Here is a 27,735-nt window from a genome sequence, read left to right as displayed (position 1 = left end):
TCCAATCTCCGCTGTGGAGCTTTGCAGCTCCTTCAGGGTTATCTTTGGTCTCTTTGTTGCCTCTCTGATTAATGCCCTCCTTGCCTGGTCCGTGAGTTTTGGTGGGCGGCCCTCTCTTGGCAGGTTTGTTGTGGTGCCATATTCTTTACATTTTTTAATAATGGATTTAATGGTGCTCCGTGGGATGTTCAAAGTTTTTGATATTTTTTTATAACCCAACCCTGATCTGTACTTCTCCACAACTTTGTCTCTGACCTGTTTGGAGAGCTCCTTGGTCTTCATGGTGCCGTGTAGCTCAGTTGGTAGAGCATGGCGAATGCAACGCCAGGGTTGTGGGTTCGATTCCCACGGGGGGCCAGTATGAAAATGTATGCACTCACTAACTAAGTCGCTCTGGATAAGAGCGTCTGCTAAATGACTAAAATGTGGTGCCCCTTGCTTAGTGGTGTTGCAGACTCTGGGGCCTTTCAGAACAGGTGTATATTTACTGAGATCATGTGACACTTAGATTGCACACAGGTGGACTTTATTTAACTAATTATGTAACTTCTGAAGGTAATTGGTTGCACCAGATCTTATATAGGGGCTTCATAGCAAAGTGAATACATATGCACGCCCCACTTTTCCGGGTATTTATTTTTTAGAATTTTTTGAAACAAGTTATTTTTTTCATTTCACTTCACCAATTTGGACTATTTTGTGTATGTCCATTACATGAAATCCAAATAAAAATCTATTTAAATTACAGGTTGTAATGCAACAAAATAGGAAAAACGCCAAGGGGGATGAATACTTTTGCAAGGCACTGTATACCCTTCCACAGATATATGCCTCATCACAATTATATAGCTGAGATCTATGGACAGTTCCTTGGACTTCATGGTATAGTTTCTTCTCTGACATGCACTATCACCTATGGGTCCCGTGTGGCTCAGTTGGTAGAGCATGGTGCTTGCAACGCCAGGGTTGTGGGTTCGATTCCCATGGTGGACCAGTACAGGAAAAATATGAAAATGTATGCACTCACTAACTGTAAGTTGCTGTGGATAAGACCGTCTGCTAAATGACTAAAATGTAAAAATATAGACAGGTGTGTGTTTCTTTCTAAACCATATCCAAACAATTGAATTGGCCACAGGTGGACTCCAATCAAGTTGTAGTGACATCTCCTGAGTTAATTTGGAGTATCATAGCAAAAGGGTGCCTTTTAGTGATGCGCGGGTTGACTCATAACCTGCAGTCCCTGAGGTGTGGATGGGTTTAGGGTCATTCAATATTGCTGAAGGGCGGGTGGGTGCCAGGCAGGTTCAATAAAAATAAACAATACCTTGAAAAATCTATAATTCTTGTGCAATTTATATAGGCTACACCGAGGTTTGTCTTTCATTATTTTAGGCTATCTGGTATTAGTGCATAAGCCTAAACCTTAGAGCTTAACTGTACACGCGCCAAATAATGCTTTTGGGAACGGGCAGAAAAAGTTAACATCAATCCACAGAGGCAAAAACGACATTGTCGAAGTTGAATTCAATAAGACAAAAGCTGCGAAAGGAGAGTTGAAAATAAAGAGAAGGGAGGGCCAGAAAAGTAATGTTTGGAAAAGATTTGGTGAAGTGGTAAAAGAGGATTATAGCAGTGCCGGCTATGTTATGTGCAGTGGTGTAAAGTACTTAAGTAAAAATACTTCAAAGTACTACTTAAGTAGTTTTTTGGGGTATCTGTACTTTACTATTCATTTTTTTGACAACTTTTACTTTTACTTCACTACATTCCTACAGAAAATAATGTACTTTTTACTTTTTCCCTGACACCCAAAAGTACTCGTTACATTTTGAATGCTTAGCAGGACAGGAAAATGGTCCAATTCACTAACTTATCAAGAGAACACGTGGTTATCCCTACTGCCTCTGATCTGGCGGACTCACTAAACACAAATGCATAATTTGTAAATGATGTCTGACTGTTGGAGTGGGCCAGGCCTAATCGCCCAACATCAGTGCCCGACCTCACTAATGCTTGTGGTTGAATGGAAGCAAGTCCCCACAGCAATGTTCCAACATCTAGTGGAAAGCCTTCCCAGAAGAGTAGAGGCTTTTATAGCAGCAAAGGGGGGACCAACTCCATATTAATGCCCATGATTTTGGAATTAGTTGTTCGACGAGCAGGTGTCAACATACCTTTGGTGATGTAGGGGTCGGGCGGTTGTGGATGGGTCATTAGCAATTGCAGGCGGTGCAGGTGTACAAACAGCTGACCCGCGCACCACTAGTGTGAATACTTATGCAAATGAGATATTTATATATTTCACTTTCAATACATTTGCAAACATTTCTAAAAACTTGTTTTCACTTTGTCATTATGGGGAATTGTGTGTAGATGGGTGAGAGAAAAAAAAAAACGATTTCATCCATTTTGAATTCAGGCTGTAACAACAAAATGTGGAATAAGTCAAGGGGTATGAATACTTTCTGAAGGCACTGTACATTTCCCCAAAGTTCAACATTGATAATTCAACACTGTATAAAGACATTTAGTGTTTCTTTTTTTTTTATGGTGAATTGACTACAGCCAAGTTCCACAGCCAAGGGTAAAATAATACAATATACAGTATAGTAAGATTTATTTGATCTTGCACACATTCACAGCTAAAAGCTAAAGGTTTATTTGACCTTGTACACATTCACAGCTAAAATCTGAATTGCAGTATACAGACACAAAAACAATGAGTAGATTTATATAGCGGGAATCGATAAAGGGTGGATTGAAGCAGTTAACATTAATCTTTTTATTTTAATTTTCTAAAAATAGTCAAAAGGTAACCTAAGATAGTCACGCAATTTTGCATCTATCTAGGATGTTTGGTGCAGTATTGCTCAAGTGAAAAAATTAGCATGAGGACGAGTCGTCTCTTGTTGAATGACAACAGACATTTAATTGTTGACCAATTGCTGACGAGGGGGCGTAGACTTCAGCTACCGACCTCGGCTTGCCTTGAGAAACATTTTTGTGTGCCTGAACAGCTGAAAAAAACCTTGCCGAAGTCCAAAACGAACAAATCGTCACAAAATTTCGTCATAATACAGTACCAGTCAAAAGTTTGGACACATCTACTCATTCAAGGGTTTTTCTTTATTTCTACTATTTTCTACATTGTAGAATAATACTGAAGACATCAAAACGATGAAATAACACATATGGAATCATGTAGTAACCAAAAAAGTGTTAAACAAATCAAAATATATGTTATATTTGAGATTCTTCAAAGTAGCCACCCTTTGCCTTGATGACAGCTTTGCACACTCTTGGCATTCTCTCAATCAGCTTCATGAGGAATGCTTTACCAACAGTCTTGAAGGAGCTCCCACATATGCTGAGCACTTGTTGGCTGCTTTTCCTTCACTCTGCGGTCCAACTCATCCCAAACCATCTCAATTGGGTTGAGGTCGGGTGATTGTGGAGGCCAGGTCATCTGATGCAGCACTCCATCACTCTCCTTCTTGGTCAAATAGCCCTTACACAGCCTGGAGGTGCGTTGGGTCATTGTACTGTTGAAAAACAAATGATAGTCCCACTAAGCGCAAACCGGATGGGATGGCGTATCGCTGCAGAATGCTGTGGTAGCCATGCTGGTTAAGTGTGCCTTGAATTCTAAATAAATCACAGACAGTGTCACCAGCAAAGCACCTCCACACCACCTCCTCCATGCTTCACGATGGGAACCACACATGCAGCGATCATCCGTTCACCTAGTCTGCGTCTCACAAAGACACAGCGGTTGGAACCAAAAATCTCAAATTTGGACTCCTCAGACCAAAGGACAGATTTCCACCGGTCTAATGTCCATTGCTCGTGTTTCTTGGCCCAAGCAAGTCTCTTCTTCTTATTGGTGTCCTTTAGTAGTGGTTTCTTTGCAGCAATTCGACCATGAAGGCCTGATTCACGCAGTCTCCTCTGAACAGTTGATGTTGAGATGTGTCTGTTACTTGAACTCTGTGAAGAGTTTATTTGGGCTGCAATCTGAGGCTGGTAACTCTAATGAACTTATCCTCTACAGCAGTGGTAACTCTGGGTCTTCCTTTTCTGTGGCGGTCCTCATGAGAGCCAGTTTCATCATAGCACTTGATGGTTTTTGTGACTGCACTTGAAGAAACATTCAAAGTTCTTGACATTTTCTGGATTGACTGACCTTCATGTCTTCAAGTAATGATGGACTGTCGTTTCTCTTTGCTTATTTGAGCAGTTCTTACCATAATATGGACTTGGTATTTTACCAAATAGGGCTATCTTCTGTATACCACCCGTACCTTGTCACAACACAACTGATTGGCTCAAATGCAGGAAAGAAATTCCACAAATTAACTTTTAACAAGACACACCTGTTAATTGAAATGCATTCCAGGTGACTACCTCATGAAGCTGGTTGAGAGAATGCCAAGAGTGTGGAAAGCTGTCATCAAGGCAAAGGGTGGCTACTTTGAAGAATCTCAAATATAAAATATATTTTGATTTGTTTTACACTTTTTTGGTTACTACATGATTCCATATGTGTTGTTTCATAGTTTTTATGTCTTCACTATTATTCTACAATGTAGAAAATAGTACAAAGAAAGAAAAACCCTGAATTGAGTAGGTTTGTCCAAACTTTTGACTGGTACTGTATATGCACGAACTGTTTCGGCTAGGAAGCATGCGGACGCCTTTAGGGCTCAGACACCCCAATAGCATTTGCTGGCCGAGAGTACTTAGCACCTCTGAACTTAATTTACAAACCGATTTTACATGTAGAATCGTCAGTCAGACGTCTACAGCGCGTGGTCCCTAAAACACATTGCGCTGAACGATGGACAGACGAACGCTAGATCCACATTTGTTGCGATGTGTGAGAGCCTTTAGACAGTACAGGCAGGTCTCCCATGGTGAAGGCCATAATGCTTACACAGTACAGGCAGGTCTCCCATGGTGAAGGCCTCCTCGATCACCTTCCTGTCTGACACGTCAACCCCGGCGTGGTGGAAACCAACCCCAAACGTCACCAGGTCTGGAATAGAGAAATCACTGGGCTAGTGATTCCACATTCTAATGCAATAATAGTTATATTTAAATCAATGAGAAATGTTTGCCTACATGATACAGAAGAGAAGGAATATAAATTATTCTAAATTATCCACCGACCTCTGAGTTTTGAGTCCAGAAGAGAGTTTGCATACTTCATCAACCTGCAAACAGAGGATTCCAACGATTCAATCAGATCTAACTAAACAGGAAGACATTTGTATTGAGTACCTGTACATCTGTAGAGAATGAAAAGGGAAGTAGCTCAAACCTTTGTTTGTGCTCAAGCCTCATGATGAACCTGGCATCCTTGGCCAGAACAGTGGCTGACTGCTGGACTCCTTTCCTTGTTGAGCAAAACTGTTTTGAAAGAAATCCCATGTGTGAGCTATTAACAATGGCAATACTTACTGAAACGTACAAATATGGTGCTGGTCATGTCTACATTTCAGAGACACAAAGAGAGTTCCTCACAACAAGGGTTGGTTTCTGGTCCGAGTAGGTCTGGATGATGTTGGCCATCTTGTAGTTGAGTGACAGGTCGAACTTGAACTCAGTCTGGTTGCTGCTGCAGGGGAAACCCAGCACTACTTTCCTCAGTTTCACAGGTCTGTGACTCTCATCCATCTCCAGACAAGTAGCAGGGCCTCTGTTGTCACACAGCCAGTCTGCTATCTGCCATGTCAAACCATTGAACACAGTGAGGAGAGGGAATTTCTTCAAATAAATGCTCTGTTTAATGATAATCGGTAAATATCAATACTTCCAAGCAGCCTCCTCCTCTCCTTCCCTATTTCCTATTCCCCTACTCTTTCTGAAGGAGATAAGAACAACATAACAAGATATGGAGATCAGTGGAGGCTGAGGAGAGGACGGCTCATAATAATGGCTGGAATGGAATGGTGTCAAACATGTGGTTGATCAATCAATCAAATTTTATTTGCCACATGTGCCGAATACAACAGGTGTAGACATTACAGTGAAATGCTTACTTACAAGCCCTTAACCAACAATGCAGTTTTAAGAATAAAAAAAAAAAAGTGTTAAAGTAAAAAATAGATAAGTAAAAAATAAAAATAGCAAATAATTAAAGAACAGCTGTAAAAAAAAAACATTCCATTGACTCCATTCCAGCCGTTGCTATAAGCCGTCCTCCCCTCAGCAGCCTCCACTGATGGAGATGCATGTATCAGAAAGGGAAAGAAGGACTATAGTGAAGGAAGCCTCTTTAGAGTATTAGAATATGGCCAAAGTGTGCTATCACCCCTCTTGGCCCCTCAGCCACTTACATCCTTGATATTTGGAATGGTGGCGGAGACGGCCACAAATCTCATGGAGAGGTCCTCCCGGGGGTTCTCTGCTGCACGGTAGGCATGGACTGCCTTCATCCTGCTCACCACCACCTCTAGTGTCGCTCCACGCGTAGTGTCCTTCACCACGTGCACCTAGAAAGAGCCAAGATGGAGTATATTTAGTTGTCAATAAAACACATAACATAATACTAGACAGATATGCACTACTAAGTTCAATGACAAATCAAGAAACAATCGATTACAATCTGTGCAAGAAAGTTTCAGTCTGTCCAAGCTGTTTCAGAGTGTTATTTGGCCAAGTCTATGGTTGCAGTGATACCTGAGGGAATTTTTAACAGAACATTAAGTACTTAGGCATATCCACTGACCTCGTCAATAAGGAAAAGCCGGACCAACTGCAGCAGGCAGTTATCCCTCCACTTCCTGGTCATGCTGTCCCATTTTTCCTGGGAGGAACAAAGAAATGTGTCTGAGCTTTATCGAGAACGGGTTAATGAAGTGTTAAATTACGTTTTTTTTTAATGAATCTTCTAATGAATTATCTTGATACAACACAATGTATCCATCCATCCATGAGCCCTCAAAACAAAAATGTATCTATTCTTGTATACCCAAGCCCTGTTTGCATGAGAAACATGGGAATCCTGACTGCTTGTTCTTCAATGGATGGTTGCTATGGTCACAGGATCAGCCACCTCATTCCGCTACATATTACACACAAACAAAATGACTGCTAGTGACGTGCTTTAATGCGACATGTACACTGGGATACATTTTTCACGTACAGGTGTGGTCATGATGATATGGGCGTCCTGAATCTCAAAGAAGTCGTCGATCTCTGTGTCTCCGGTCAGCTCCTTGCAGCTCAGGCCCAGAGGCTCAAATTTCTTCTTCCAGTCCTCAAAGCGCTGGCTGCATAGAGCTTTGATGGGGGCCACTGAAGAGAACAACATTAATGAAAATTAATGCACAGTTTTCATTTAATAAAAAATACAACATATACATTTTGAACACTATGTTAGCTAGCTTAACCCATACTGTAGCTTTAACTGGCTCTTGATGTTTTAGATTGGCTGTTGATGTCTTAGTACATTTTACCTATTGCTTTTTAAAGGGATACTAAGAAACTAGTGGTTTTGATGTGACATTACTTACTATACACAGCTTTGACGTTTCTCCAGGGCTCTGTGGTTTCCATCAGTAGGCGGATGATGGCCAACTCAAAGAGCACTGTCTTACCAGAGCCAGTAGGAGCACAAGCCACAACGTTCTTTCCCGTGTAAAGAACCTGCAAAAAAGCATTTTGTTCCAAGAAATCGGCCACGGATTTTGTTTTGATGATAAGGTTGAAGATTTAATAAAGTCTAGATGCCTACACTTACATCATCCAGGGCTTTGGACTGGACGTAGTTGAAGTAAGGGAACTCTTTGAAGACAGATCTGAATTTTGCATCTGTGATACTTTGATTAAGGATACAAACATTTTCTAACTAAAAATGTATTTGTTAACTTCGTTAAATTAAAGTTGAATGTATTTCAGCAGTAATTACTTGTGATAAGGGTGAGAAAGGATACGGATTTCAGAGACTGGTCGGAGTATCCCAGGCCCAGAAGTACCTGATATGAAGAAAAAAAAATCTGTATAAATGTGTTTATATTTCAATATCCAAACCAATTCCAGTCAAAATGGGAGATATTGGCCACCCCCTAGTGGTAATTGTCTGCATTACAGCCAAGAGGGCATTGGGTAGTGCTCACCTTGTTTCACCTCATCAAGCCCTAACGAACAGTGACAGCTGCTGCCATGACCATTAAATCTGAGTACATTCTTCAGCTACAACACCTCATCATAGCAATATGTATATGATTTATATATGTATATGAGAGATATATATATACAGACAGACAGACATCATGTTGGGTTCTGTCTGTGCGGTACTACCTTGTATGTGAAGGGGCCGGGGTGTCATGGGGAGGATGTTAGCCCTCTTGGTGCCCTTGTCCTGTGTCTGCGGTGGGGGTCCCCGGGCTGCAGCCGGACCCAGACCGCTGAGGGAGCTGGGGCCTGCTGCTGACTGGCTCGCCAGCCGAGGCTCTGTCGCCATGGAAACCCGGTTGAAAGTTTGCTGTGCTCTGGGTCTTGCCTGGCTGCAGCGGCTGTTCAAGTCTGCGCCACTGTTCAGCACCTGACCAATGAGAGGTTTGAACAAACTGTAACGAGAAAGAGATTATTTAACTAACGGGCAGATAGATCATAAGTGCTTGCAGTAATATCCCACATATCATGATGTAACTAGTACAGCCATATCTTTGATAAAGAAGATCACATTTCAGAGGGGCTTTGCCAAATATACGATAAAGGGATTTTTTTTTACACTCATTACATTCCAAAACAATAGTATCTGTATAAGTCACATGATTGGAGAAAAAAGACAGCAACTGACATTTACTATGTATTCTGAATGCACAGTATACACACTCATTAGCTTTATTTGAATGGCTTACCCTCTCCGTACAGGTGGGCTTTGGCTGAAGTCCAGAGGGAAATGTCTCTGCTCCAGCGCATGACCAGACTCCTGTGGGGTTTCAGTTCGACCTCTGCTGACCATTGTGGAATCCTGGGAATTATTCATGAAGTCTTCCTGAGACCAGAGGGCACACCCGCCCTGGCCCTCTGGTTCTTTTTCTCCATCACTGGTAATCTGAAAATCTGTGTTCTTTGGTGTGAAACCATCATTGCCGACTGCTCTTTTCAAAGGGGGAATGAATTTCTTGGACTTCTGAGAGAAACCTACATTGGAGATGATAGAAGACATGATGATGTAATGATTGACAGGGAGGGACATGACTTCAAACTAAATCCTGACTCTTAGGGACGGTTTCTCAGACCCAGATTAAGCCTAGTCTTAAACAAAACAATCATTCTCACTGGAGAATTTTCATTGACAGTGCATTTTAGTCCAGGACTATGCTTAATCTGGCTCCGGGAATCTGGCCCAGGCCCTTACAGTATTGACTGAATTGACTAAAATGATTGAATCACATCAAATGTAACTTACTGAATGATGAAAGACCCTCTGCCTCTTTCTGGATGTCCTGAGTGGCTGGAATCTGGGATAAGGATGGAGGGGGTTCCAACTGCCAAGAACTCTGCTCTTGACAAAGTGGCTTTCTGGAGACAGGACCAAGGCAGGAAAAGGGTTGAGCAAGCATTCTCCATAGCAAGAGCCCAGTTCCTAGCTAAATATACATTTAGGAGGGCATGACTGTGGGATGCAGGTTGTTTCTGACAACTCACACTTTGTGGACAACTGGCCTCTCAAAGAACAGGTTATCCAGGTACAAAGTGCACTCTTCTGAGTCCAACATCTCTCCAGTTCATGTAGGCTTAGGCTATGTAACAGTCATCTGTAGAATTACAAAGTTAGACATAATCATGGTATATGCAACAGACACCTGACAGCCATTTCAGGGAGACAGACATGATGTTGCCACAACTGGAGTCTTTATTGGTTCTGCCTAGGTTTGCAGCAACTGGGAGGGATTGAATCAGTAGCCTTCTTATGAAAAGTCATAATTTTGTCAGTACTGTAGCCTGAATAGACCTCATAAAATATCTTAATTGTCGTCATACTATAAACCACATATAGTTTTTGTGCTAAGGCCTCAGGTGTTGTTTTCAAAAAGGTGTTGAAGACACTAAAATAGATGAACGCAAGATGGCAGTCTTGTAAAGGACCTAAAAGTTAGCTTGCTAGCAAGCTAGCTAACAAGCTAACGGTAGATAACTAGCTAGGCAGGCTAGTTCGCTCGCTTTCATGTAAGCGACTTATTTGACAAAATAACAGTTTACTATGACCATACGGATGAGAGCATGTTAATTCGTATTTTATTTCAAACTGACTAGTGGCGTGGAAATAGATAATTCCGGTAGTTAGCTAAGTAAAGTATATTTTAGCCTACCTGTTTCGGTGTGGGCTAGCTAGCTAGCTAACTAGTCTCGAGCCTAGACGCCCAATGCTCGATCTTCGCTCCGGGAGTTAGGCCAGCTCAGATGATTGATGGGCAACTCAAAATATGCCTAACTAGTACTTTTTTTCGTTTGAACAAAATAAGTGTGATTATAATTCATATATCGTAAGAATCGATTTAGAATCAAGCTGCTCAATAATGTACGATCGCTAGCTAGCTAGCTAGCTAGACAGTTCGTATATGTATCTGACAACTAGGTAGCTAAACTAGGCTTGAGAGCTAACCAGCTGGTGATTGATTGTCAGCTTATTGATTGTTGTGCGCGCGCTGCGGCTGCCTCTCGACGCAAAGACGATTGACAGGTTTCAAAACAACATGCTGTCAGATATAGCCAACAAATTCGGTACATTAAGATTTTATATGGTATTTCAATATCCTATAAGATTATGAGTGAACAATCTATGGGGAAAAAACATCATGTTGAACAGGTAAAAGCACACTCAGACACAACTGACTGTAACATTAAAGCCACAGTCTGGGATTCGAAAAACAACAAAATAACGCCCCGCTACTTGTCTTGTCAAACAGGGGAGGGATAGGGGTGGAGAATTGTAACCACTTTCAAATTCATAGGCTACCAGGGCTGGATGGCTTCAAGGGCCATCCATCATGATCAAAATTGTCATGTTTTGAGGTATACAGCATTTGTTTACAATTACATTGTTTACAGACAATGGAGTAAAACAAGCTTTTATTTTGGGTTCTGGTGGTGTAAGACGGTTGAACTAAGCTCATAAGGTATTGTTATAAGCCTTTATATCATGTCCAGAAATGGACGTACCATTCGCAGACTGTATCTTTTATTACTTAAATGGCAAATATGACATTCTGCATGTACGCATTGTGAAGTTGCTACATCTAAAAATAAAACATTGAGAGGAAAGATTCGTCGTGATTGCTAGTAATCTTGTGCTATTATGTTGAGGAGTAACTAACTGTATGACCCCCCCCCAAGGTGTTCCCAAACCCCAAGGTGATTCAGACAGAGAGAGAGAGATAAAGACATATCTACATCCAATGGAAATTACCATCCAACATGTCAATTTATTCAATTTAAAACCGACTATCAGTATCAGTCACCCAATCTTCTACCGATAACTAGGTAGATGATCATCACCTCGGGATTTTTCATGCTGTCTATCTGGGACAAACCACTTTTTCTTGCAGGGGAAGTTTATCACGATGACACAAAGTCAATGAAAGATCACGGACGTATATTAAAATAATTTATTACACTGTGAATTATGTATTATATTCCTAGTCCTAAACTGGAAAAATGTTGAGCAATTCACATTTTAATTTGCATTAATGCAGTTGTTTTGTTCTTGTATTCCCTCTCAAAAAAATGGTTTAACTTACTTAGACCATCAAGGAAAATGGCGACTGTGGAATGGATGGAAGACGAAAGTGAGCAATAATTCAATGCAACGATTAAAGTACATATCGTTTGCATTTGCACCGTTCTTCGGTAACGTTTAAAATCTTATCTTACAATATTGTCAAATCTTGGTATTGTTCAAACATATCCGTTTTTTTGTGTGGGGTTTGGTGGGGGTTTTGGTATGGAACAGTATGGACTGTAGTAGGCTATTGCAAAGCATCCAACAACAGGATGATTTAACAAGAAGTAAAGCACCTTTGGAGCTTTATGGGGCTCGAGGAAGACCACAATTAGCTCGCTATGTTTGTGCTTTTGAAATCAAAGGTTGCGTTTTGTTTTGTTTTTGCATAGGTGGGCAGTGCTGCAACACATAGCTAGAAAGTTTGTAGCTACCATCGAATGCAGAACTGTCTACTGCGGTTTCCACTAGCTGGCACAGCCACAAACTCAAAATTGTCTATATCGTAAAAATTCAACAATTAGCTTTTGGTCATAATTTAATATTAGGATTAGGCATAAATGTAATTAAAATTTAGGCATAAGGTTAGCAGTGTGTGGTTAAGGTTAGGTTTAAAATCAGATTTTAAGAAGATACATTGTAAAAATAGGCGGGGTTTATGACTTTGTGGCTGTGCCAGCTAGTGACGACCGTCTGTCTACTGCTCATCAACAGTCATAACGTTACCCATCGGTCTTGAGTAAGGGTTGATCGACTAGCATTTTATTATATCGAGATCCTTGTTTTATGTATATGAAATGGCATCTAGCAGTGTAAAAAATTTATGCAACGTTTTTTTTTTTTACTAGGCTAAATAACAGCAGATTTCTTCCCCGTTTGTGAGTGTTTACAAATGACAAAGTGATCTTTAACTACACAAATTCAGCTCGAATTACATAAATACAATTGTGATCATATTTTGCAGCAGCTCTCAGAAGTAATGTTGGACTGTGCTTTTTCTGTTGTTGCTGTGAACCAATAGCAGGCACCACTGGTGGTGGTAGAGAGTTCTTAAAGGAGCGGTACCATATTTGGCAAGAGTAGCCAGCTCGGATGATTGATGGGCAAAGGCAACATCTTTCTGATGTTTTTTTCTTTCCTAGGGTTCAGGTACTGAAATGTCTGATCTGACCGGTATTGATGAAGAGGAGAAAGATGCAGATCCTATGATGGACCCCTTAGATCTACTTCAGGATCCAATGATAAATCAGATGCCCTTGTTTATGGAAATGTTGGACAGACCTCACACTTCTCCTCTGAGAGAAAATAGCAGTGTCCTTGATGTTCTCTCAAACACAAATGTGTTGTCTGTGAATGGACCATCACACCAAGCCTTCGAATCAGATGAATTCAACAGCTTGTCAACAGAAAAGGAGGAGGAAAAGAGTATTACTCAGTTGAAGACTGTGCAGGACATTGACACTGCAGGGATATGGGGTTTCGATGTGGAATCTTCAGAGAACTCAATGGATAATTATGAGGGTCCCCTAAGCTGGGACCCTCAGAGAGAATTCATGCAGTTTCTGTGGGACAACCATGATGATTCTCCTGTGGAGGAGCCACCAAAGGCAGATCCTCCCCCAAACAGGAGGAGGAAACGCAAAATGGACATGGTGGTCATGGTAGATCCCTCAGAGGAACTTTACTCTGATTTGAGCCTCAAGTCAACAAAAGACGTATTTGATGAGGAGGATCAAGAAGACCCTGTTCCCATCAACAAGGTCCGATCCTTAAGAAAAAGCTCAAAAAATCAGTCACCGACAGCGAAGAAAGCCCAGTATCCCAATGGAACTGTAGAGGCTATCAAGCAACTGATTTTCAGTGCGCCAGCAAGATATCCACGTGAGCAAAGCGTGGCTCACAAGCTTACGCCACTGAAAGGGAAACCACAGACAGACCCTTGTTCAGAGGAGGAGCCATTGTTTTTTCCTTGCACAAAGTGCAACATAAATTTCAAGGAGAAGAACCATTTGCACCGGCACATGAGGACTCACACAGATCCGCCCAGTCCTATCAACATGCCAAAGCCTTTTATATGCAGGGAGTGTGGACAGTCGTTCCGCTTTCGCAACTCCCTCCTTCGGCATATGACCATACACCAGGAGAGAAGAGAGAGACTCATTGAGGAGATCAAGGGCATGAATGAATTGAAGGATGAGGGCACAGATGCAAGGCTACAGTGCCCCCAGTGCGCTTTTGGAACAAATTGTCCAAATACTTTTATTCAACATGCTAAGACTCATGAGAAGGACAAGCGGTACTACGACTGTAAGAAGTGTAACTACATGGCTGTGACAGTGTTAGAACTTGAGAGACACGTGAACAAAGAGCACAGTCTCTGTAAAAACCAGGAAGAGCTTCCAGAGAAACCCAGAGTGTTTAAGTCAAAGGAAGATGATGAAACGCATCATTCTTACTCCTGTAACCGTTGTTCTTATGGCACCTCAAGTAAAAACGTATTTAAAAATCATCTTGAGATTCGTCATAATCAGACATACGAGGAATATGAAGCTTTGCAGTGTAGAGAAAGAAATGAGTATGCACAACCACCTTCTGAGATGCACTTTCCCATTAGAAAATCCCCAGTAGTAGATTCCTTTTCTTCAGAGCTGACATCAAAATTATCTGTAAAAAAACAGGCTTTCAGAAAAATAACAGATTCGCCTTGTGATTCAAATGACATTTCTGATCTTTTCAAAAAGGATAAGATTGTTCACAGAGCACAAAGGGGCTTCAAGTCTCAACCCACAGAGTCAAAACTTGACAAGTCAATAAATAATCTGTTGTCTCGACAAAGACGTGACAAGCAGAGCAATGAAAAAATTGATGTCACCACAGGTTTTTCTTTTGTCGAGGACAGAAACGGGGACAACAATGATCATGATTTTGGAAGAACATTGTCAGGAATTTCAGAAAATCCAAATTCTCCCTCTAATGGCCACAAATGTTTATTGGCATCTAAGTTGGAGAATAATATATTAAATTCTGTCTGTGATTCTGGTTTAAGCGAAGGTATTAGTGCAGACCTCAACAGCAAACATGTCTTTAAACTTGTCGTAGAAAAGCCCATTATGAAAAAGTCACCTTCCAAAAGAAAAATGTCCACCCCTTATCGCAATACTGTTGACCAGGACTCTTGCTTCATTTTACCAAAACATTTGCAAAGTCCAAAGATGCTAAATATGGTGGAGGATATGGAAGAGGAAGACTGTGATGATAAGGAGGATGTCTTCCAGTATAGTGACTATGCCACAGATGCCAACACTAAACTTCTTGATAAAAGTGAAATCAAGCAAGAGAAACCGTACATTGTTAATTCCTTTAGCAGAAGAATGTCTGTGAGGGGAGTCCTTGGAACCTCTGAAGACATGTTTGAGAAAGGTCAAGACGGGCAGTCGCAGCAGAAGCCAATTGTCAAGGAAGAGTGCATCGAAACACAGATTTTTGGAGAGACCCTTGCGCCCAACTCGGTGCCACTAAGTGAATCCTTTTTAGATTCGGAAGGTGGTGGGGAGCGGAAGACCTGTCCTTACTGTACTGCAGTGTTCGAGTCAGGTGTGGGATTATCCAATCACGTGAGAGGGCATCTTCATAGGGTTGGACTGAGTTACAATGCACGCCATGTGGTATCAAGAGAGCAAGTGGCTTCTAAAGACCGGAAGCCCCGCATCCGTCGAAAGATGGTAGCAATGCAACGACTGAAAAAAGGTACTAATTTCCTTTATCTTTCCATCTTATATTATATTTTGTTGCATGGATGGTTATGTTCTGATCCTTCAATATAATGTTCAACAGTGCTGGTCACCTTCATGTTGTTATACAGATGAGCCAGCGGTCAACCATTTGGCTTCACAGAAACCTCCTCTAAATAGAGACGCATAGGGTTTTTATTAGCTACATTTACATTTTAGTCATTTAGCAGACGCTCTTATCTAGCGCGACTTACAGTTAGTGCATTCATCTTAAGATAGCTAGGTTGGACAACCACATATCACAGTCATAGTAAGTAGATTTTTCCTCAAAGTAGATATCAGCAAAGTCAGAGCTAGTGGGGGGAGTCAAGTGTGAGTGTTAGTTCACGAAAGGCATTTTTTGGGGAGGGGGTGCTGTGGAATTATTCTCTTTTGAAGAGGTGGGGTTTCAGATGTTTTCAGAAGATGGGCAGGTACTCTGCTGTCCTAGCTTCAGGGGGAAGCTGGTTCCACCATTGGTGTGCCAGGACAGAGAAGAGCTTGGACTGGGCTGAGCGGGAGCTGCCCTCCCGCAGGGGTGGGAGGGCCAAAAGACCAGAGGTGGCAGAACAGTGGTCGGTTGGGGTGTAAATAAAGGAAACTAAATATTGTATTGTAAGAAAAAAATTACACACCTGGTTTGATTGGAGAAGTTTACATTATTCAACATAGGCAAATTCATCAATAATTTGGTAATAATTTGTAGGTTGTTAATGTCATTACAATGTATTCATGATGTGTTAATGTATCATGCTAATACGTGAAATACCACACCTTAAAGTTATACGTCCGTGATCTTTCATTACTGTAGTACTAGCTTTGCCATGACACATTTTGGCGTAGTCGGCGGGATTGGGTACACTGCTAAGTACTCGATAAATAATATTTTAAAATTTTGAATGGGATGGGAACTAATTTCTTTGGCATACAAAGAAGTTTTGACCAATTATTTCTGCTGTGTTGCTATTATTTCAGCACCCAGGTTGGGGTCCGAGGACTCTCCGGTCCGAGGGCACTCCTGTCCATTATGTGGGGACTCTTTTGATAATAAGACTGGGCTGTCCAACCATGTTCGGGGCCATCTGAAACGGCTCGGCAAAACCATCGCCACTAAGTCCAAGTCCCCAATGTTGTTGCTCCGGGAGCTGATGCGTGACAAGAGAGAGTTCCAGAGAGCTCTGCAGATTCTGGGCAAAAAACGGATCCCCTCCCATTCCAGAATCCCCTCAAAGCAGGCCACATCTAATCACCTGACACCTAAACGGAATCCCATCCAGAACCTCTACAACAATGCCAAATCACTGGTGCCCATGTATTCTCTACCAGGGGAAACATTGGATAGGAAACAGGCAGAGACTAAGTTGGAGGTGAAAGGTTCACTCTCGAGTGCCTTGATAGGAATTCTGAAGAGGAGGAAGTGTCAGGTGGACTCAAAGTTGAGGACTTCCTCTCTAACGGCAAGAAACGCCTTGGCAGTTCCCCCCACCAGCGAGCACAGTAGAGGAGCACAAGTCAACTCAACACTCTCAAACTCTACATCAGGTAAGACCAAGAGTCCATTTAAAGTTAGGTATGAAGGGATGTTAACGAAATACAAAATGTTAGCATGGAAGATATGAACGCCAAATCGAGTGTCTGTATGCGTGCAAAACCATGGCTGATGTGGTCAAAAGTGTGATTGATTTTCGTTAAATATTGTTTCACAGAGAAAGGTGAATTCAACAGGAAGGTGTGTGTCCATTGCAATGCAACCTTCCACAGCGGTGTTAGTCTGTCCAATCACTTGCGGGCATACGCAAAACGAAAGAGGACTGCCTTGCTGGAGGGAACAAGTAAGTGCCTTTGCGTCATCATCAATGGCACATGTTCACAAAGTAATATCATTGCTCACGGCCTCACTACTGTAAAGTGAACACAATGCTTTCTTCAATGTCACTGCCTCACACAAACCCACTGCCTCACACAGACCCACTGCTTCAGTACACGCATGGTCACCAGTCAATACCAAACTTACCTGAGCATGTTGTTCTGTCTTGCCCTGTTTCAGCGTATGACTGTAAACAAAGGAGGCAGAGATCGAGGCCTGGTTCCAAGAAGAAGACGTCCCCCACTACGCCACACGCACCAGAGGAGATGTATAGACTAACCTGCAGGTACTCTATACCTCATCTTGTTATATGCCACAAAGGTTGACCACATACCACACTGTCTATGCCGTTGGTGTAAATTATTGTATTATTCATTTAAATGTTTCTGCTAATAAACACTAAGATTTAAGTTGGGGCAAAGCTCTATTCAATGCATTTGTATTGACGCTTTCAAATGAATTAAGTTTACCAAAAATATTTGCATTCAAAGATATTTAAGACCCAGGTTGTAGCTTATACTGTCTTTGAGGGCCACGTCTGAATGGGGGTCTTACTGTGCTTGGATCCTCTTTGCAGATTCTGTGACCTAGTCTTCCAGGGCCCCTTGTCGGTCCAGGAGGACTGGATAAAGCATCTACAAAGGCACATTATGAATGCCAGTGTCCCCCACACAGGGGCAGGCATGAGGGAGGTCACTTCATTGCCCAGGGACCCCTCCTTCTCCACCACCACTGAAAGACAGAACCCATCACTGATAACTCACACTGCCTCCTAAGCCAAGGGGACCTAGTTTTAAAAAATCACTATTTTGGTCCTGTGCGTGTATGTGTTTGTACATTGGATGTTCCTTCAGTTTTATACAGTTATAATTGAAAAATGCTTGCCACTATTACAACACACAATTTCAGAGGAGTATGACTACCTAATCTCTTAAAACACATTACATTTTTTGGCTATTGTTACATTTTATCAACATTTTAAATGTCCCATGTTATGAATATGATTCCATGTGGGCTGACTGTTTTCTTGTGTTTATGCAGTAATTAGTGTGGAACCCATTTCCAATAGAGACAACTCTTACCTCAGATTCCTAAAAATTCTCTGTCCATTTGGTCCAGTTTGGAGCACCTTTTCTCTGTATGTTGATATTTACATTTATGCTACACATGAAAACAAAAATGGGACAAATACAATTCTCTTCTGTATTTTAACATGTATTGAAATCATGATCATATTGCTACGATTTGTGTTTGCAGGTAGGGGGTTCTGGGTAAGAAAATAAATTGATAGGAAATCTACCTAAAGATTAGTTGATGACTATCAATATGGGTAAGTGTGGCTTGCAAGTTAATCACAGAACAAAAGGTTCAAAACATGGATGCCAGTTTGGGGTGGTGGGTTTCACATGCTGCAGTTATCTGCATATTAACTGAAACACCTAAATGAATAGGGTTTATCAGTCAGTCTGTTCAATGATGCAGTCACAGTGCTTATTGTAGCTGCCTTTCATGAATAACTGTTGCCTATATTTAATGTTTTTTAACTGTTTCAAAAAAAATTGCTGTTTGTCTTTTTAAATAATTTATGTTTAAATGTATATCATACAGATATGATGCAGAAACCATTTTTGTGATGTTCTAAAAAATAAAAAACGTACTGTTTAGTCAACTGGATTGACCTGTGGTGTTTTCTTTAAGTGTCCCACTATTAGTTTGTCAAGGATGGACAGATTGCTGTCATCCATGAACAATCAAATCATACCTGAAACTTAACTCATTCAGTAGTTTTATGATACTTAATCTGGTGAATACATCAATCTACAGTGGGATACCACAAATGTGTGGGACCACTGAAGACTCCATGAAGTTTCAACTCAATAAGAGGAATCTGTATTCACAGGATATCAAAGGGCACTGTTATTCTATGGAACCAGAAAATTGTTCCTTTCCAAAACTGCACAATTTTAACCTTAAGCAATAGTTGGTATTTCAAATGGCTGGTTTGCATATACTGTAGATGAACTACAGTGGGGAGAACAAGTATTTGATACACTGCCGATTTTGCAGGTTTTCCTACTTACAAAGCATGTAGAGGTCTGTCATTTTTTATCATAGGTACACTTCAACTGTGAGAGACGGAATCTAAAACAAAAATCCAGAAAATCACATTGTATGATTTTTAAGTAATTAATTTGCATTTTATTGCATGACATACAGTGGGGAAAAAAAGTATTTAGTCAGCCACCAATTGTGCAAGTTCTCCCACTTAAAAAGATGAGAGAGGCCTGTCATTTTCATCATAGGTACACGTCAACTATGACAGACAAAATGAGATTTTTTTTTCCAGAAAATCACATTGTAGGATTTTTAATGAATTTATTTGCAAATTATGGTGGAAAATAAGTATTTGGTCAATAACAAAAGTTTCTCAATACTTTGTTATATACCCTTTGTTGGCAATGACACAGGTCAAACGTTATCTGTAAGTCTTCACAAGGTTTTCACACACTGTTGCTGGTATTTTGGCCATTCCTCCATGCAGATCTCCTCTAGAGCTATGTTTTGGGGCTGTCGCTGGGCAACACGGACTTTCAACTCCCTCCAAAGATTTTCTATGGGGTTGAGATCTGGAGACTGGCTAGGCCACTCCAGGACCTTAATGCTTCTTACGAAGCCACTCCTTCGTTGCCCGGGCGGTGTGTTTGGGATCATTGTCATGCTGAAAGACCCAGCCACGTTTCATCTTCAATGCCCTTGCTGATGGAAGGAGGTTTTCACTCAAAATCTCACGATACATGGCCCCATTCATTCTTTCCTTTACACGGATCAGTCATCCTGGTCCCTTTGCAGAAAAACAGCCCCAAAGCATGATGTTTCCACCCCCATGCTTCACAGTAGGTATGGTGTTCTTTGGATGCAACTCCGCATTCTTTGTCCTCCAAACACGACGAGTTGAGTTTTTACCAAAAAGTTCTATTTTGGTTTCATCTGACCATATGACATTCTCCCAATCCTCTTCTGGATCATCCAAATGCACTCTAGCAAACTTCAGACGGGCCTGGACATGTACTGGCTTAAGCAGGGGGACACGTCTGGCACTGCAGGATTTGAGTCCCTGGCGGCGTAGTGTGTTACTGATGGTAGGCTTTGTTACTTTGGTCCCAGCTCTCTGCAGGTCATTCACTAGGTCCCCCCGTGTGGTTCTGGGATTTTTGCTCACCGTTCTTGTGATCATTTTGACCCCACGGGTGAGATCTTGCGTGGAGCCCCAGATCGAGGGAGATTATCAGTGGTCTTGTATGTCTTCCATTTCCTAATAATTGCTCCCACAGTTGATTTCTTCAAACCAAGCTGCTTACCTATTGCAGATTCAGTCTTCCCAGCCTGGTGCAGGTCTACAATTTTGTTTCTGGTGTCCTTTGACAGCTCTTTGGTCTTGGCCAAAGTGGAGTTTGGAGTGTGACTGTTTGAGGTTGTGGACAGGTGTCTTTTATACTGATAACAAGTTCAAACAGGTGCCATTAATACAGGTAATGAGTGGAGGACAGAGGAGCCTCTTAAAGAAGAAGTTACAGGTCTGTGAGAGCCAGAAATCTTGCTTGTTTGTAGGTGACCAAATACTTATTTTCCACCATAATTTGCAAATAAATTCATAAAAAATCCTACATTGTGATTTTCTGGAATTTTTTTTCTCAATTTGTCTGTCATAGTTCACGTGTACCTATTATGAAAATTACAGGCCTCTCTCATCTTTTTAAGTGGGAGAACATGCACAATTGGTGGCTGACTAAATACTTTTTTTCCCCACTGTAAGTATTTGATACATCAGAAAAGCAGAACTTAATATTTGGTACAGAAACCTTTGTTTGCAATTACAGAGATCATACGTTTCCTGTAGGTCTTGACCAGGTTTGCACACACTGCAGCAGTGATTTTGGCCCACTCCTCCATACAGACCTTCTCCAGATCCTTCAGGTTTCGGGGCTGTCGCTGGGCAATACGGACTTTCAGCTCCCTCCAAAGATGTTCTATTGGGTTCAGGTCTGGAGACTGGCTAGGCCACTCCAGGACCTTGAGATGCTTCTTACGGAGCCACTCCTTAGTTGCCCTGGCTGTGTGTTTCGGGTCGTTGTCATGCTGGAAGATCCATCCACGACCCATCTTCAATGCTCTTACTGAGGGAAGGAGGTTGTTGGCCAAGATCTCGCGATACATGGCCCCATCCATCCTCCCCTCAATACGGTGCAGTCATCCTGTCCACTTTGCAGAAAAGCTTCCCCAAAGAATGATGTTTCCACCTCCATGCTTCACGGTTGGGATGGTGTTCTTGGGGTTGTACTCATCCTTCTTCTTCCTCCAAACACGGCGAGTGGAGTTTAGACCAAAAAGCTCTATTTTTGTCTCATCAGACCACATGACCTTCTCCCATTCCTCCTCTGGATCATCCAGATGGTCATTGGCAAACTTCAGACGGGCCTGGACATGCGCTGGCTTGAGCAGGGGGACCTTGCGTGCGCTGCAGGATTTTAATCCATGACGGCGTAGTGTGTTACTAATGGTTTTCTTTGAGACTGTGGTTCCAGCTCTCTTCAGGTCATTGACCAGGTCCTGCCGTGTAGTTCTGGGCTGATCCCTCACCTTCCTCATGATCATTGATGCCCCACAAGGTGAGATCTTGCATGGAGCCCCAGACCAAGGGTGATTGACCGTCATCTTGAACTTCTTCCATTTTCTAATAATTGCGCCAACAGTTGTTGCCTTCTCATCAAGCTGCTTGCCTATTGTCCTGTAGGCCATCCCAGCCATGTGCAGGTCTACAATTTTATCCCTGATGTCGTTACACAGCTCTCTGGTCTTGGCCATTGTGGAGAGGTTGGAGTCTGTTTGATTGAGTGTGTGGACAGGTGTCTTTTATACAGGTAACGAGTTCAAACAGGTGCAGTTAATACAGGTAATGAGTGGAGAACAGGAGGGCTTCTTAAAGAAAAACTAACAGGTCTGTGAGAGCCGGAATTCTTACTGGTTGGTAGGTGATCAAATACTTATGTCATGCAATAAATTGCAAATTAATTACTTTAAAATCATACAATGTGATTTTCTGGATTTTTGTTTTAGATTCTGTCTCTCACAGTTGAAATGTACCTATGATAAAAATGACAGACCTCTACATGCTTTGTAAGTAGGAAAACCTGCAAAATCGGCAGTGTATCAAATACTTGTTCTCCCCACTGTATGTTGTACCAGATTAATATCACAATGGTAACCTTGACAATGTTTCAAACAGGGTCAACCGTCTATGTTGCGGTTTATAAAAGGCTGTGAATATCAGTCACACACCAACAACTCATTATTTTTTAAAACATTTATTTTTGGGTATTATTCTTTTTTAATGATTGTAAGAAACTACAAAGTTGGGGAAAGCCTGTAAAGACCGTATTTCTCCAGGAAACAAAACATAGCAGTATTTCAAACCTTAAATCTCACAATGAATCGAAGCAGAAGTTCTATGGACAAATGATAATTGCGGGAAAAACATTGCAAATGTGCTTCAATATCTATTGAAATTAAAACCATTTCCAACTGAAAAATAAAAAGGTCCACAGTTACAGATGGATGTTCTTACGTGAAGAAATGTCTACATCAAACACAAAATGACTACAAGTTCTCAACTACGTGATATCTAGCTAATGGATGCTCCACACTCAAGGAAAACAGGTATTCTGTATTAGTTAAGATTATTCTGTATTAGTTTAGATTATTCTGTATTAGTTTAGAGGTACATAAGACTGAACATCAACGCTCAGGGCACAGACTATGTCCATTTGGACTTTGTCTAGTTGGTTTTAATAGGTGGTTGTTGGCTGTCCATAGTTGTCCATAGCCAGTAGCTAGCAGTTAGCATCAACTGTTTGCCTATTCTTCATGGCCCTCATGATGACTGTTCAAAAGGATCCTTGCCCTGAAATACAACCAATTATTTGTCAATTCCATTCAATTTAAATGTGTTTTTGTCTACAGTTTTATAGAATTAACAGACTTTAAAAAGTAATACAAAACTTTGGTATTTTACAGATTATGGTGTAATTCCTCACAGATTCATAGCATTAGTTTAATGTATAGCAAAATGCCTGTTCAGATTGTTTACCTCACAGAAGCTTGCATACTCAGTCTTCATTCGTTTCATGGTGGCCTTCGCGAAGTTCACACTTTCCCGCAACTGTTTCGTTCTAAATTCCTTCAGTAAAAAGTCATATAAACATGAAATAGTAAGCACACCCACTTGTCTGTTGCAGTGAAAGAACAACAGATTTCAAGAAAATAATGTATCATCTATCGCTTTGATGTTTGTTTCTTTAAAGAATTGAGACAAAATTCAAAATCAAACAACACAATCGGCCAATTTGGCCAACTTCATGTTGCATCCCAGCTAACACTACAATGACTTCCAAAACAATATCAGTGAGTGACCATTGCTTTTTAAAGATGTATCATGTGTTCCATTATTCACTGATTATCTGAGGTGTGATAACTGCTGTAGCAGCAGAATGGCTGCCTTACCATTTTGTTCCTCAGGTGGTCTTTGGAGCTCAGGTGATCCTGCAGTGACGATGGATGTACGGAGACGTAGACTTGGCAAGGAGCACAGTGGAAAATATCTACCTTTGTCATGTAATCCTTGTCCTGCAACGCTGCAAATGATAGGGGTGAGATATAGACGTCAAATCACGTGTAGGCTTAATGACACCTGGTAGTGATGTTCTCCAAATCATACAAGTGCATTTAGAATCAATAGGTTTCGTTTCTATTGAGGAAAGAAAAAATACCTAAACATTGGGGAGTTTAAATTTAGCCACCTTTAAAAAATATATATCTTCTAATTACATTCTTCACTTTATTTTCACAGTTGGACACAGAGGGGGAGAATAGTATGAGGGATGGACGCGGGAATGAATCTGGTGGGGAACAGTATATGTGACTAGCCAGGAGCGTTACCGATAGGCCACAGGCTTTGCACATTAAACTACCTCTAAGGCTTTGTCTGTTCATCTGCGGTCTATCACCTTGCCGGACTTTGGTTAACATGGCCTCCTGAAACGTAAAGAAAAATAAATTTCCCTTAATCGTCACACAGATTGATAATCTCACATTTCATTCCATCTGAGAGAGAATGTTTTTGCTTGACGTACATGTAAAAATGCGATTGCCGTGTCGTCGTAGTTGTTTTGATTTTGGATGTGCTCCAGGGTCTCCCAGTGACTATTGCACTTCAGATGCACCTCAAGGACACTCGCTTTATGGAAATCCAAGTTACACATGTCACAGGTGAAAAAATCACTGAAAATACAATAGAAGGGGTCTTAAATCTGTGTCAACTCAAATCAACGTTTATTGGTCGCGTACACAGTTTTGCAGATGTTATCGCAGGTGCAGCGAAATGCTTGTGTTTCTAGCTCCAGCAGTGCAGTAATACCTAGCAATAAAACAATTTATAAAAGCATTATACACATAATCCAGAAAAATGTTAAATATCAGAAAAGTCTGTCAGAGACCAGAATATAAATATATATATATATATATATATATATATATACACACACATATAATGGTGTGTGTCAATATTATTGTGCATTTTAGTAAAGAGGTCCTTGCAAAAAAAACATGATAAGTCAGATGATGGTTCCTCCAATAATGTCTTTACCTTGGTATGTCCTCATTTGGGCTTCTGCTTCTCTTCTTCGTGACCTCTGGGGGAGACTTGGTTTGGTCCCCTCCTAAAAATGGACATTTAAAGACGTCCTCCAGTGATTTGAGTAAAATTGTGTTTTTTTTTTAGACACCTGCAAACTTCAAGGAGTAGGACATTCAATGAGTTGGTCTGATGGTGACTTTGTGAAGTCATCGGCCTCCCCTTGCTTGAGGAACAATAGAGGAGCAATAGAGAACCCCCCCCCCCCTCCAGGAGACTGGAATAGGACTTAACAATCACACACTTTCTCTCTCTCTTCACAACTCTGCCAGACCATTAGCAAAACAACACAGTTACAATCCTACCTCTTCCACTAGATTCTGATTGGCGATGATTGGGGTTGGTATCCCAGTGGGACCGGGTAAACCCTGGTGGATTTCTTGTCTGCAAAGAACAGAGAAACATCACCATTACAACGCTGCACCAGTGCAAGCCTCAGCAACATCTTTTGACCTTTCCCCCCAAATAATAACCTGACTTCGGTGAACCTCTTACCTCTTTGTCAGGTACTGCGGTTGTGGACATTTCTCTCCCATTTTCCCCCTGCCCCCAATATGCATTGAGGGGGAATAGTGGGGTTTCTGTCGTGGGCAATGACCGTTCTGAGTGGTCATGGCTGGACTGGTCAGGTCTGGAGCCATGGCTGGACTGGTCAGGTCTGGAGCCATGGCTCGACTGCTCATGTCTGATGCCATGGCTCGACTCTTCATATCTTGTACCAGGCCGAGAGTATAACAAATCCCAGTTGAAGCCGTCACTATGTCCAGCTCCTGAAGCGGAGCCTTGATATCCACTACTCAGGCGGCTGCTCCCTCCACTAACTCTGTGTCTGTGATGGTCTTCCCTGCCTTTGGAAGGCTCCACTTCAGAGTCTGATGATGAGCCCGGATCAGGATCATACGGGTCGTAGAGCTCGGCTCTGGAGGAAAAAACAAGAGCATTTCAGCCAGGTCTTGTGCAATCCACATTTCTATGGTGTAATTTTTAAGCAGGCCTTCCACATCACTAGCTTCTATAGCCACAAAGTCATAAACCCTGCCCAGTTCTACAATTGATCTTGTTAAAATGTGATTTTAAACCTAAATCTAACGTAACAACAATGCTAAACTTATGCCTAACCCTAACCTTAAAGTAAGACCAAAAAGCTAATTTTGACTTTTGTGGCTGTGGAAACTGACTTTGTGGCTATTGGAAACCTTACACTAGGACTTGGCCATGTCTTCAACATTTACATTTACATTTAAGTAATTTAGCAGACGCTCTTATCCAGAGCGACTTACATTATTTATTTATTTTTCATACTGGCCCCCCGTGGGAATTGAACCCACAACCCTGGCATTGCCAACGCCATGCTCTACCAACTGAGCTACATCCCTTCAATAGCCATATAACGTACAAAGCTATGTTCCAAACAAGTCTAAATCACATTTTATGGGAAATACTCTGCTTGATACATTTAGAATGGATAAATCAAAAGCAAAACTGCATATCTTACTTTTCTGAGTTGCTTGTTTGCTGAGAGTTGTAGGATTCTGGGCTTACGGTCGAGTGCCTTGTGTGGTGAGTATAAACATGGCTTGTTTCTATGTGGAATAAAAATAAGCTTTGTTCATTGAAATGAAAAACAAAAATAGAATGTAAGGAATGGGTTTCCTATCCCTATCAGACAGGTTTTACAAATATTGGGCCAAAGGTAAAATGACCTACCTGTACTTCGCTGGGTTGGTGTGATGCTGTACTCGAATAAAGAAAAGAGATTAAGACTAATCTACTCAAACACAACACATTAATAGCTAACTGAGAGGCTAACGTGAATTTATCGCATGAATTATTTTCTTGACATACTTTTGTATTTTCAACAAAAAACAGCAAACTATCTGTATGTTTATCATCAACTACATTACATTCTTAGATTAGCTAGCTAACAACTCTCAACTAATAGCTAGCAGCTAGTAAACAGTTAGCTACTAGCTAGCTTGCTGGCTACAATGGCTATGACGTTAGCTAGCCTACCTTCCATGAGCAGTGTATTTATTCGGCGGTCCAGAATCATAAAACGAGTGATTATTTCGTCGACTCATTCTCGTCCTCAGGTAATTCACTATTAATGCCTAACGAACGTTCATATTTTTGTTAAATGACTGTCTCGTTTACGTGACTGCAGCTAGCTAAAAGGCTAGTAAGCGGTCATCATGCTACAAATAAGATACGGAACACAATTTTCTATTTCTACCTGCAGGGGACAGCATCTTCCTACTGTCACAGTAGTCAACGAAGAAGCTGCTTCTAGGCTATAAAATGTATGATTACTGCCACCTATCGTACTGGAGTATAAAGACTACTCTGTAATGAGTTTCTAAACAACAGCTTTTTATTGATGATTCAACTTGCAAGTTGCAATTTTGAATAAAAGGTATGTACATTATGAAGTATAGCTATAGGGTTTAAAATGACAAGAGATCTCCACATGCCAAGCAGATATTTGTGGCTTTCCTGGCTTGCTTGTAATGTGTAACTAGGAGCATAAAGCAAGTGCCAACATGCCCCATGTGCTGGAAGAGAAATACAGAAAGTCACCTACATAACTCAACTTGACTATATGTTATAGAATTAC

The 27,735-nt window shown here is 41.3% G+C and overlaps 3 protein-coding genes across 3 annotated transcripts in view; 1 reads left to right on the top strand and 2 right to left on the bottom strand.

Moving 5' to 3' along the window:
- The window catches only part of LOC121581682 (probable ATP-dependent DNA helicase HFM1), a 32,871-nt gene extending 21,790 nt beyond the window's left edge, over nt 1-11,081 (bottom strand). The window contains exons 1-15 of the mRNA XM_041897164.2: nt 10,329-11,081; nt 9,664-9,773; nt 9,425-9,537; nt 8,871-9,156; nt 8,308-8,576; nt 7,941-7,982; nt 7,748-7,818; nt 7,521-7,653; nt 7,151-7,302; nt 6,734-6,811; nt 6,342-6,497; nt 5,527-5,727; nt 5,324-5,412; nt 5,173-5,216; nt 4,937-5,038 (exon numbers count right to left, since the gene is read on the bottom strand). Coding sequence (XP_041753098.2) covers nt 4,937-5,038; nt 5,173-5,216; nt 5,324-5,412; nt 5,527-5,727; nt 6,342-6,497; nt 6,734-6,811; nt 7,151-7,302; nt 7,521-7,653; nt 7,748-7,818; nt 7,941-7,982; nt 8,308-8,576; nt 8,871-9,156; nt 9,425-9,537; nt 9,664-9,734 — 1,807 coding nt within the window. The 5' untranslated portion in view covers nt 9,735-9,773; nt 10,329-11,081. The remainder of the gene's footprint in view (nt 1-4,936; nt 5,039-5,172; nt 5,217-5,323; nt 5,413-5,526; nt 5,728-6,341; nt 6,498-6,733; nt 6,812-7,150; nt 7,303-7,520; nt 7,654-7,747; nt 7,819-7,940; nt 7,983-8,307; nt 8,577-8,870; nt 9,157-9,424; nt 9,538-9,663; nt 9,774-10,328) is intronic.
- Nucleotides 11,082-11,768: 687 nt separating this feature from the next.
- On the top strand, nt 11,769-19,048 carry LOC121580731 (zinc finger protein 644). Its single transcript, XM_041895744.2, has 6 exons — nt 11,769-11,865; nt 12,880-15,484; nt 16,483-17,049; nt 17,214-17,339; nt 17,555-17,660; nt 17,952-19,048. Exons 2-6 carry the CDS (start codon nt 12,895-12,897, stop codon nt 18,148-18,150), a joined length of 3,588 nt encoding a protein of 1,195 aa, XP_041751678.1. The 5' UTR covers nt 11,769-11,865; nt 12,880-12,894; the 3' UTR covers nt 18,151-19,048.
- Nucleotides 19,049-22,731: 3,683 nt separating this feature from the next.
- On the bottom strand, nt 22,732-27,366 carry LOC121580730 (DBIRD complex subunit ZNF326). The gene is made up of 11 exons (XM_041895743.2): nt 27,135-27,366; nt 26,829-26,854; nt 26,617-26,704; nt 25,617-26,040; nt 25,427-25,505; nt 25,074-25,146; nt 24,562-24,709; nt 24,400-24,463; nt 23,933-24,063; nt 23,520-23,609; nt 22,732-23,333 (listed from the first exon to the last, which is right to left on the bottom strand). Exons 1-11 carry the CDS (start codon nt 27,200-27,202, stop codon nt 23,304-23,306), a joined length of 1,221 nt encoding a protein of 406 aa, XP_041751677.1. The 5' UTR covers nt 27,203-27,366; the 3' UTR covers nt 22,732-23,303.
- Between the last annotated feature and the right edge of the window lie 369 nt (nt 27,367-27,735).

This window comes from Coregonus clupeaformis, chromosome 14 (assembly GCF_020615455.1).
Source record: "Coregonus clupeaformis isolate EN_2021a chromosome 14, ASM2061545v1, whole genome shotgun sequence".
Classification (NCBI taxonomy): domain Eukaryota; kingdom Metazoa; phylum Chordata; class Actinopteri; order Salmoniformes; family Salmonidae; genus Coregonus; species Coregonus clupeaformis.
The sequence above is the reverse complement of the archived record's forward strand: the minus strand, read 5'-3'. Positions and strand labels throughout refer to the sequence as shown.